The sequence below is a fragment of the Phyllostomus hastatus genome, unplaced genomic scaffold (assembly GCF_019186645.2).
Source record: "Phyllostomus hastatus isolate PE091 unplaced genomic scaffold, TTU_PhHast_1.1 phas_contig_16, whole genome shotgun sequence".
Taxonomy (NCBI): Eukaryota; Metazoa; Chordata; class Mammalia; order Chiroptera; family Phyllostomidae; genus Phyllostomus; species Phyllostomus hastatus.
The window spans coordinates 11572777-11585505 of record NW_025333643.1 but is presented as its reverse complement, the minus strand read 5'-3'; the positions used below and the strand labels follow the sequence as shown (position 1 = coordinate 11585505).

The 12729-nt window shown below is 39.1% G+C and overlaps 1 protein-coding gene across 3 annotated transcripts in view; it reads right to left on the bottom strand.

Annotated features, from left to right (window-relative positions):
* Positions 1-12729, bottom strand: part of CACNA2D3 (calcium voltage-gated channel auxiliary subunit alpha2delta 3) — an 857676-nt gene that overhangs the window by 525350 nt on the left and 319597 nt on the right. For all 3 annotated transcript variants that reach the window (XM_045832366.1, XM_045832367.1, XM_045832368.1), the window contains exon 5: positions 5609-5771. In XM_045832366.1, the coding sequence (XP_045688322.1) occupies positions 5609-5771 (163 nt within the window). The remainder of the gene's footprint in view (positions 1-5608; positions 5772-12729) is intronic.

The following is a 12729-nucleotide window of genomic DNA, read 5'->3' as shown; positions in this document are numbered from 1 at the left end:
ATATTCACATGCTACAGACTTCTTTTTCTCCCCCTCGCACATCCAGGCAAATTAATAGAATCTTTTCTTTTTAATGGTATCCATGGGCACATTTTTAAGCTATCACTTTTTTTTATTTTAATTGTTTTTGCACTACAATGTTTTACCTTTTACTCCCATCCCAACCCACCTATGCAGCCCTTCCCACCTCCCTCCCATTTCCACCCACCCCTAGTTTTTATCCATGTGTCCTTTATACTTGTTCCTGTAAACCTTTCCCCTGTTACCTTGAAATTCCCCTGAAATTCCCTCTCCTCTCCTCTCTGAACACTGTCAGACTGTTCTCTATTTCAGTGTCTTTGGTTATATTTTGCTTGTTTCTTTGTTTTGTTCTTTAGGTTCCTGTTAAAGGTGAGATCATATGGTCATCAGTAAATGAATGGATCAAAAATCTATGGTACATTTACACAATGGAATTCTATGCAGCAGAAAGAAAGAAGGAGCTCCTACCCTTTGCAACAGCATGGATGCAACTTGAAAGCATTATGCTAAGCTATCACTTTTTTTTTATTCCACTTTTCTCCATCTCTGCACCATCATGGTTACTGCACAGTGATGAGGAGAAGGAAGGTGGGAGCAAAATGGGACAAGGAAAAAGGGGGGAACCCTCAGATTAGTAGCCAAAAAATCCAAAACAACAGAGAACCACAGCACTGCCCATTTGTGTTCTCCAGAAGCTGTGTGAGAAGATATAAGCAGAGGGTAATAGTCTAAGCCCTGTATTACCTGCACTTCTTAGGTATCAGGCACGTTAAAGTAAAAATACACGGGAAATGAAGTACTGCTTTTTCCTTTATGGATGCCCTTGAGAAAAGAGGTTCACAGACCAGCGGCCCTGGGCTGCATGCGGTCTTGAGAGAGACATATTTAATGGAAATGCTGCATTCTAATCCTGCTGCTCCCCACAGGAAAACCTGCCCCCTGTTGTTACTGCTTTAGGGTTCGGGTTCTTCTATAACTGCTTATGAGACTCAAAAAAACAAATGTGGTCATCACGACAGCATAATGTGTTGGTGTTTGTTGAGGCCCAGGCTCTCTGAGAGTCTACATGCCTTACCTGTGCTATAGAACTGCAACTCTGTGACATGGGTCTTATTTCTCTTCAGCAGGTGATAAGAACCAATGCCAGCAGGCTGCCATTGCACCCCAACCCACACAAGGATTATTCTCGAAATGTTCATAGTAATCCTATGAGGTCAGTAGTGTTATTGTCTCCGTTCACAGCTAAGGATGCTGAGGATTGGAGGGGAAGAGAAACTTGCCCAAGCTCATATGCACCAAGCATGCTTCTAAGTGTTTCATTCTCACCAAGGACCCCTGAGGCAGGTCCCTGGGATTATCATCTCCAATTATGGATAAGGAAAATGAGGTACAGACATTTTATGCAGTCACAGATGTGTTGGTGGGGCAAGACAAAAGGGCAAGGCCCTCACCAGGCTGGCTCTGGATGTGGCTCTGGTCCCTGGCCACCCCCACCCTTTTCCAAGCCTTACTATCTAGCTTTCTTGGAGAGTCTGCAAGACATCCAAAGTCCTTTCAAAATATTTATTTTCCATTTAAATCAGCTGGGGTATGTTTCTGCTGCTCACAAGCACCATGAAAACACTACAGCCTGGTTGACTTCTAGTAGTCCAGGAAGCACAGACATTGGTGCCCCCCCACCACATCCCACATCTGTAGAAAACCAGTCATGTAAAGAGCATGGTGCTGGGGGCAAAGGGATCAGTAGGGTCTCTGCCCTGGGAGAGCTCCAAGTAGAGAAGGAAAAAAGAATATATGCAATGTACTTCTAAGGCAAAGCAATGCTAAAACAAAGGAATAAAGCAGTCACTCACATGACAAAAGACCAAGGCATTAAAAAGGTTATATTGGCCCTGGCTGGTGTGGCTCAGTGGATTGAGCCACCAGACTGTGAAGCAGAGGGTCGCTGGTTCGATTCCTAGTCAGGGTACATGCCTGGGTTGCAGGTCAGGTACCCCAGTGTGGGAAGCACAAAAGGCAACCACACACTCATGTTTCTATCCCTCTCTTTCTCCCTCACCTTCCCCTCTGCCTAAAAATAAATAAATGAAATCTTTAAAGAAAAAAGGTGATATTGAGCTGGTTTTTAAAAACAAGTATTTGTATAAACAGGAAAGGGGAAAGCAAGGATAACAGAAATGGAGAGAGGTGAGACATAATGGAGGAAAGAGAAAGGCATACTCAGTGAACAGCATGGGGGCTCACCTGGGTGTACAGAGGAGACAAGTGCGAATAAATGGGGTAGGTTTTGAATAGAGCAATGTTCTTTCATATACACACATGTACAAGTACACACACAAACACAGACACATATGCATCATGTGTAGGTATAATGTATATATATATATGTGCATACATATGAGTGAGTATACATTTTATATCAGTTCATCCTAGAAAGTACTTAAAAATGAGTTAAGTTTTATCTGAATCCACTGTCAGACCATCAACAGTTCTCAAAAAAGCCACATGCTTTACTCCAAAAGCATCAGCAGCTAGTATTCAGAGAAGACCCACAGAGCATCCCCTCCTCAAATATCTGTTGAAGAGGTTTCATGAAGAAGCTGCTGAATGAGGATTCTAAGGCACATCCCCAAAATCTCCAGGAATAGGTCTCTTTGAATTCTTATGGGCAGTAGGACAGCTTGCCCACATGTCACCAATCCTGAACTTGAAGTCTCTTGAGGAGCAGGGCATCTCAGGCACAGAGGTAAGTGCTGACCTGGCCGGACAACCTGGTTGCAAGTCCCAGCCAAGGATTTTCAGCAGATTGCAGAAAACAGGTAGGTCTTCCCAGCCAGCTTCATCTGTGACTAGAATTTTTGCCCAAGAGCACAGCTCACAGCAGCTCCTAAACAAGTATCAAACCATTCTGCCATGTACCCACGGGGATCCAAGCTGCCAGGAGGACATGACCCTTGATTGGTTTCCTTTCTTGGGAGTAAGGTTCCTAACCCATGAATATCACAGCCAGTGACCAAGCTCTGAGTGTGTGTTTTGAGTACATGCCATCGATAACTAGATCTGAGCTGGAGGGTCCTCTAAACATAAAATACACTTCTGCAGCTTGAAAAGAAAAAAGACTGTTTGGAGCTGGTTTGAATTAGGTAGAATAGAAACAGGAATTTTCCTGGAGCCCGCTCCCCTGGGAGATGTTCACTGCCTCACAGAGACCAGACAAGATACAGAGCCTGACTGACCCCACAGCCTGGCTCAGGGACCACTGAGTCTGGGTATGGGTGGTAGGCAGGCCCCACAAGGGCTGCTCAGAATGACTTTAAATATCATTACCTATCTCCACGCTCAAAGGGATCTGACCTTCTTTTAGGATTCTGCCTCATGAGCCTCACAGCCACAAATCTGTAGCCTGTGTGACCAATGACAGTGCTGGTTGCTTACGTGTTGCTGCCATCGAAAAGTACAATTATGCCTTTGAAGCTCAATGTGTAATTAAATCTCTCTATAGTGGTGCTAATGGCTCGAGCAACCTTGAAGCAGCCGTCATATTTTAAAAGATCATTCTGAATTGTTTTATATCTGAAATTGCTCTGTAAAATCCTGTTAATTTTTCATCTTCAGTTGAGTGTATATTTAAGGCTGAGAGGATGGCTTTCTTCCAGCCACAGTGCTCACAAGGGGGTTTCCTTCATCCCCTGACAAGACCACCCTGGAGGACAAAACGCCACCCAACCGAGCTGAGCTCAGCCCTCTAAGGCTCAGGTTCTCAGGAATCTGCCCTTGAAGGAAGAGCCCAAGGTGAAGATTAGGTCACAGGATATAGCCTAGTCCAGAGGCCAGTAGGAATGGTTCAGACTGATATCGCTTTCTCCACGAGGGAGAAAGGAAAAGACAAACGTGTGGCTACCACAAGAGCAAGTGACCAGGTACCCTTCTTTGCATTTCTACAATCCCTGGCTTTCCATAAAGGTGACCAGGACTAATGGTACCTATTTATTCCCCAAGTAAAGTATGAACCCCTCAGGGATGGGACTGTGTCTGATCCACCAGGAGGTCCCCCCAAACCATCAGAACAATTCATGAATGAGGTACTGCCTCCACTGAGTATTAAGGATGGCTAACAGGTACACAAGGAAAGGAAGATATTAGGTATCCAGTCCTAAAGAACAGGCAGGAGAAGAATGATTCAGAGACAGTAAGTACAAGTTTCTTTAATCACTAACCAATCTCTTTAAACAGTGACCTAGAAAAATTTAGAAATACAATTTATATTCATGTTGTATCCCAATAATAACAATGACAGCTAAGATGACTGAGCACTTTCTGTGAATAACTGTTGTGCTCAGGCCACACACATATGATTTTATATCCTCACAATAACCCTCTAAGGGAGGTGGTATCCTTATTCCCTAAAAAAGCTGAGGCTGAGGGGGCAAAGTGACTTGCTTAAGAGCCAGCAAGGGAAAGAGCAGGATTCAAAGCCAGAGCCCTTCTCTTGACCACTGAACTCTTGTACATGGTACTGGATCTGGGTAGGTGATGGAAGCTGGCCCCTGATATTTTTGAAACCCCAATGCTAGGCAATAGGGCAGAATTTTACTTGGAAGCGAAGATGCCACTGCTTCCTCAGTTGTTTTCTGTGGGGGATGGGGGGACTGGCTCTTTGTTCAGGAACCTCCCAGTTGAAACAACGTAGAGGAAAATCCTATTCAGTTATGGTGATGATGACAAGGCTAACATCGTTACCTTCAACTCTTTACTCACATCTTCTGTTTTGTCCTCACAGCCACCCCATGATGTAGACACAATTATTATCTACACCCTATAGATGAGGAAACCAAGGCCTCAAGAGAGGAGGTGGTACACCCAAGGTCACAACCATTAAGAGGTGAAATCCCAAGTCTAACAAGAGTCCATCTGATGTTAGAGCCCATTCCATGGCCATTATAATCCCAATTCAAATGGGCAAATGAGAATTTTGGGAAAATAACTCTAGAATCTATGTGAAAACTGGATCTGAGTGTCATAAGCCTGAAAACAGGGAGCCCCGTCAAGGTCCCTGCTGCTTTGTACTCTAAGAAAGACCACAACTGATTCTATCACAACCCCAGGAGTTCCTGAACATTCTAATACAAGGAATAGAGGAAGAAGAGAGACTACACCAAGGGGCAGTAAATGACCTCCCACAGGTCAAATCTGGCCATCTGTTTTTGTAAATAAAAAGTTTTATTGGAACACAGCCATATCTGCTGACTTACATATTGTCTATGGCTGCTTTTGTGTCAGAACAGCAGAGCCGAGTGGTTGCAAGATTGGCTGTATGGCCCATAAGCCCTGAGATATTTACTATCTGGCCCTTTATAGAAAAAAAGCTTGCCAACCTCTGGACTACATGTCAGAGAGCTTCATGCAAACATCCTGGGGAAATAGCAAGCCAGAGTCTCCAGGCAGAATGGGCACGCACTCCACCTACCCGGCTCATACTGACATACCCTGATTATAACTGTATTTTTCAAAATAACATAATATCCCAAACCAGCCATCCCTACCCCCACATGCCCTCCTCTGAACAAAGCAGGAGAGTGAGTCTTACCTTTGTTGTACATGTTTGTTGGTACCTGGACGTCACTCAGACTGATGTTCACAGGCAAATTATTGAAATGGTCATTTGGGGCTAAGATGAATTCCTTCCCCAGCTCCAAAAAATTCCCATCTTTGTCCCTTTCATTTATCAGCACAGCATTGAAGTATTCATACTGAAAGAGAAAGTCAAAAAACCTTACTTGTGGCTTAGGGAAGAGGGCTAAGATCTCAGACAGACCTGGGTTTAGACTGCAGGCCATCCCTACACTAATGGATCCTGCTCTGGTCACAGAATCCCTTTTAGTCTTTTGTATCATCTATGGCATCTTTCACACAGGGGTGATAGTGCTATATAAATATATCCCAATGCCATTAAGTATTCTTGGAAAACATAAGTTGAAGAAGCTGCACAGTACTTACTTTTGTATATATAGAGAAAACTGCCCTAAAACCATTTTAATTTTTAAAATATTAAAGATAGACCCTGTCCTTATACAGCCTATATTTAAGTTGAAGGAGACTGGAAAGCATAAAAAAGTAAATATATAATATGTCAGATAGTCATACCTCCCATGGAAAGATAATAAAGCAGGGGAAGGGGAAGGCATCAGGGGCAAGGCTATGTTTTCAGGTATAAGGCTCAGAGAAGGTCTCACTGCTCCAGTGACATATTCAAACTGAAGAAAGGAAGTGAGTTGTGTAGACAACATCACAGATAGAAGGGACAAGGGCAAAGGCCCTCAAGATGGGAATGTGCTAGCATGGTTTACCAATGGCTGTATCCTTATTATCATCATACCATTATCATCATCATCATCATCATCATCAGGTAACATACAGAGAATGCTTACTTTGTTCCAGAAATTATTCTAAGTGCTTTTCATGTGTTAACTCTCCTTTCATGTGTTGATTTTCCTAATAACTCAATGAAAATGATTTTATGAGTATTCCCAGTTCACAAATGAGGAGACCAAGGTAGTATATAGAGACTTTAGGTACCCTGTCAAAGATTATTGCAGCTGATAAGCAGAGCCAGAAGTCAAACACAGGCAGTCTATTTCTGCAATATGTGTTCTTATCTATTGTGTTTTAAAGCAAGATGGCAGATGGAAGGTGTGGCTAGAATGATCAGATTGGGAATTTAAAACAACTGTGATTAATATGCCAATGGCACTAATGGAAAAAGTAAAGAACAGGTAAGAACAAATGAATAATATAAGCAAAAAGATGGATATTCTAACAAAGAATCAAAAGGAGATGCTAGGAACCAAAAACACTGTAAAAGAAATAAAGAATACCTTGGCTGGCTCATGAACTGACTGAACACAGCTGAGGATATAATCAATGAAACTAAAAATAGGCCAATAGGAACTGCCCAACTGAAAAGCAAAGAATGAAAAATGGGGAAAAAAGGAAACAGAACATTCAAGAACTTTGTGACAATTACAAAAGATGTAACATGTGTAATGGGAATACCATAAGGGGATACCATGTTACAAAAGGTATAATGTGTGATGGGAAAACAGAAGAAATATTTGGCATAATAATGAATGAAATTTTTCCAGAATATGACAGACTCCAAATCACAGATCCAAAAATTCAGAAATCACCAAGCACATGACTATAAAAATATCTACACCTAGGGACATCATTTTCAAACAGCAAAAACTTTGTCATTTTCAAGACAAAAAGAAAATCTTGAAAGATGCCAATAAGCAGGTGCAGGGTAAACCTCACCTACAGAGAAACAAGATAAGGATGACACCAAACTTATCTTCAGAAACCATGCAAGGAAGAAGATACTGTAGTAAAATACTTAAAGTATTCAAAGAAAAAGCCTACCAGCCTAAATTATCCTTCAAAAGTAAAGAAGAAATATAAACTTTTCAGACAAACAAAAATTGAAGGAATCTCTTGTAGACCTGCCTTCTAGATGAAAACATAAGCAGTAAAATTTGAGATATCCCACATAGCAATATTGTTGCTGATATATCTCTTAAGGCAAAGGAAATAAAGGAAAAAAAATAAACAAATGGGATTACATCAAATTACAAAGCTTCTGCACAGCTAAAGCAACCATCATCAAAATGAAAAGGGAACCGACCACTAACCATATGGGAGAACATACTTGCCAATGATGTATCAGACAAGGGTTAAATCTCCAAAATATATAAAGAACTCATATGACTCAACACCAGGAAGACAAACTATCTAATTTTAAAAATGGGCCAAGGACCTAAATAGATGCTTGTCCAAAGAGTACATACACATGGCCAATAGACATATGAAAAGATGCTTAACATCACTAGCCATCAGAGAGATATAAATTAAAACCACAATGATATACCACCTCACACTTGTCAGAATGGCCATCATTAATCAACAAACAACAAGTGCTGGCAAAAATGTGGAGAAAAGGGGACCCTAGTGTATTGTTGGTGGGAATACAGACTGGTGCAGCCACTGTGGAAAATAGCATGGAATTTCCTCAAAAAATTAAACACAGAACTGCCTTTTGACCCAGCTATTCCATTGCTGGGAATATACCCTAAGAATCCTGAATCACTCCTAGGTTCATAGCAGTGCTATTTACAACAGCCAAGTGCTGGAAACAGCCTAAGTGCCTATCAGTAAATGAGTGGATCAAAAAACTGTGGTACATTTACACAATGGAATACTATGCAGCAGAAAGAAGGAACTCCTTCCTTTTACAATAGCATGGATGGAACTGGAGAATATTATACTAAGTGAAATAAGTCAGTTGGTGAAAGACAAATACCATATGATCTCACCTATAAGGGGAGTCTAATGAACAAAATAAACTAATGAGCAATATAGAAACAGAGGCATGGAAACATGAAACAGACTTATAGCAGCTAGAGGGGAGGGCAGAAGAGAGATAATGGTGGAATGAAGGGGAAGGAACTAGTCAAAGAAAATGTATGAATGACCCCTGGACATGGACAATGGTGTGGGGATTGACTGTGGGAGTGGGGGGTTGGGCTGGGCAGAGGAGGGCAAAGGGGGAAAAATTGGGACAACTGTAATAGAATAATAATAAAAATTTGAAAAAGTTCTTTAAAAAGAAGGAAAATGAAATAGGTCAGAAACTCTGATCTACATAAAGAAGAATGTGATAGCATGAATAAATAAAAATAAAACAAAATATTTCATTTTCTTATTTTTTTAATTCTTAAGTTACCTGACAAATAGTATTTTGAGATAATAATATCAATAGATTATTGGATGATTATAATTTATGGAAAAAAGTGCAATTAACAGCAGTGTTATAAAAGACAGGAGGGAGGAATTGGGACTACTCTATTATAAGGTTCCTATGCTACCCATGAAGTGGTACAGAGTTATTTGAAAGTAGACTTGAATTAGTTGTAACTGTATATTGCAAACTAAAAGGCAACCATAAGGCAACTTAAAAAGGAGATATTTACATGCTAAGAAAGAAGAGAAAATTAAGTCATATAATATGCTCAGTTAAAACCAGAGAAGGCAGAAAAAGAGTAGAAGAGGAAGGAAGGAAGGAAGGAAGGAAGGAAGGAAGGAAGGAAGGAAGGAAGGAAGGAAGGAAGGGAGGGAGGGAGGGAGGGAGGGAGGGAGGGAGGGAGGGAGGGAGGAGAAAAAGGGAGGAAGGAAGAAGAAAGGAAAGAAGGAAAGGAAATGAATAAAACAGTTACAAATATAGTACATATTAAGCCAACCATATCAATAATCACTTTAAAAGCGACTGGTCTAAATACAGTAATTAAAAGACAGAGACGGTCAGAGAGAGACCAGGAAAACAAGACCAAACTATATATTATCTACATGAAACCTACTTTAAATACAAAGAACAGAGAGATTAAAAGTAAAGGAACAGAGAAAGATAAACCATTCTAACACCAGTAAAAATAAAGCCAGAATAGCTATATTAATTTTAGACAAAGCATACTTGAGAGCAAGGTATATTATCAGGGAAAACAATGGACATTATATAATGATAAAGGGGTCAATTCTCCAAGAAGATGTAACAATCCTTAATGTGTATGCACCTAACAATAAAGTGTTAAAATATGTGAAGTAGAAGCTGAAAGAACTATAAGGAGAAACAGATGAAACCACTACTATAGCTGAATATGCAACACCCCTCTATCATTAACTGACAAATACAGCAGGCAGAAAATTGGTAAGTATATAGTTAACTGAACAGCCCCATCAATTAAATCTAATTGACATTTATAGAATATTTCATCCAACAACAGCAGAATACACTTTTCCAGCTCACACGAAATAATCATGACATACCACATTTGGGGCCATAAAACATCCCTTAACAAATTAAAAACAAATCATATAAAGTATGCTCTTAGACTACAATAGAATTAAATTTAGAAGTTAATAACATAGAAATCGCTAGACAAAAATCCCAAAATATTTGGAGATTAAACAACACAGTTCTAAATAAAACATAGGTCAAAAAAAAAGGTCTCAAGAGAAATTTTAAACTAACGGAAAATAAAAAGGCAAATTATCAAAATTTCTGAGATGCAGCAGAAGCAGTGCTTACAGGGAAACTGATAAAATGTAATCCATGCATTAGGAAAAAAGAATCTAAAATTAACCATCTAAGATTCAACTTTAGGAGATAAAGAAGAGCAAACTAAGTCCAAAGTAAGCAGGAGAAAAGCAATATATTTTTAATTTGCAGAGAAGAAATCAATAAAATTGAAAACAGAAATATCAATAGAGAAAATCAGTTAAACCAAAAGTTGTTTCTTTGGAAAACAATTCATTACAGTGAAAAGAAATAAAGCAAAATCAGCAAAGGAAAGAGACACAAGAGAGTGAAGTCCAGAAGACTTCAGACACAAGCTTCCAAAAGTTCTCTCCCAATGCAGTCACACAGATGCACTAATTCTTCCAGCAATCAGCTATGACAACACACTTGAAATGTTGTCTACCAAGGCCACTCAATAAAGACTCAGTGCTAAGAATATTTACAGGTGGTGGTCATGTAGCAACACTATTTACCAACTTAAGCTAATTAAATTTATAGAACTGCATACCTAACAACTGCCATCAAACAAGTCTCAATAAATTTAAAATGACTAAAATCCACATAGTATAGTATTTGATAACAATAGGCTAACTTTAGAAATTACTATATGATAATGGTATAAAAATATCAATGATATCCAAGAAAAGATGTCTAGAAAAAAACTATACATATACATTTGAAAATTAAACAACACAGTACCCAATAATGTATGTGTTAAGAAAGAAAATGACATGAAATATTGGAAAATATTTTTAAATGAGTGATAATGAAAAAATATCAATATGTGTGAGATATAGCTAAAATTGAGTTTATAAAGAAAATTAAAAATGTAAATGTTTATATAAAAAAGCAAATTTTAAGATAGTCTAAGATACTACGTTAAGAAGATAAAAAACTCAATATTAAAAGAGAAAATAAAATAATAAAGATAAAAGCAGAAACCAATAAAACAGAAATCAAATAACAGGAGGAAGAATCAATAATGTTAAAATTGGTTCTTTAAAATAGTTAATAAAATTATAAAACCATAACTCGATGGATGAATAATAAAAAAGAAAAGAAAGCACAGGATACTAGTATCAGGAATGAAAGAGAAAACAATATTATATACCCTATAGATAATGAAAAGACAAGGGGCTATTGCAAACAACTTTATATCACTGTTTCATAACTTGAGTTAAATGTAAATTCCTTGAAAAACAGAAATTACTAAAACTGACACAAGATGATTGGCCCTATATATACAAAAGAAATTGAGTTGACAATTAATAGCCATGCTAAAACAAATAACTCTAGGTTCAGAGTCCTTAAATGATGATGAATTACGTGTGTGTGTGTGTGTGTGTGTGTGTGTGTGTGTATAACAAACTATCTTATAAAATTAGAAGACAGAATAACTTTCAACTTATTTAATGAAGGCAGCATAACCCTGATGCCAAAACCAAACAATATTTTTAAAGTACATAGTAATATTCTTCATTAATCTAGATGTGAAAATCTTAACAAAACATTGAATCAAATTTACCTCTAATGAGAAGGCTAATACCACATGACCAAGTTGTATTTATCCCAGAAATTCAAGATTGGTTTCATATTTGAAAAATCATCAACACAGTTCACCACATTAACAGAATATTGAAAAAAATCAGATGACCAAATAAAGGAAGAAAAATCATTCAGAAGAATTCAGAACTTCTGGCCAAGATGGAGGCAGAGGGAAATATGCTTGGCTTCCTCACACAAAGAAGGACAACAGCAAATTTAAAAACAAAATACAACCAGAACTGCCAGAAAATTGAACTGTATAGAAGTCCAACAACCAAGGAGTTAAAGAAGAAACATTGTTCCAGACTGGTAGGAGGGGGAGAGACAGGCAGCCAGGTGGAGAGGACACGAGGCAAAGCTGTGGCTGGAGGACTGGTGGTCAAACATTTGTGTGTGGATGAGCCAGGAAGAACAACCAGGGAGCAAGACAGACTGTGCAACCTAGGGTTCCAGCACAGGGAAATAAAGCCTCAAAACCTCTGTCTGTAAAAATCTGTGGGGGCTATGGTGGCAGGAGAAACTCCCAGACTCACAGGAGAGTTTGTTGGAGAAACCAAAAGGGTCCTACAACACACACAAACCCAACCACCTGGAATCAGCACCAGAAGAGCCCAATTTGCTTGTAGGTAGTGGAGGAAATGACTGAAAGCTGGCCAAGTGCCAAGCAAGCGGCATTGTTCCTTGTAGGACCCCTTTCCCACATATGTGGGAGAAAATATATGTGGGGATAAGTTTCCCCACCCTGAAAAATACCTAAGGCTCTGCCCCTTACAATGTAACAGGTGGGCCAAGACAAAGAAATATGGCCAAAATGAAAGAACAGATCAAAACTACAGAAAACAACTAAGTGACAAAGGGATAAACGACCTATCAGTTGCAGAGTTCAAAACACTGGTAATCAGGATGCTCAGAGAAGTGGTTGAGTATGATCACAAGCTAGAGGAAAAAGTGGAGGCTATGAAATTGAAATAAAGAAAAATATAAAGGGAACCAACAGTGAAAGGAAGGAAACTGGGACTCAAATCAATGATTTG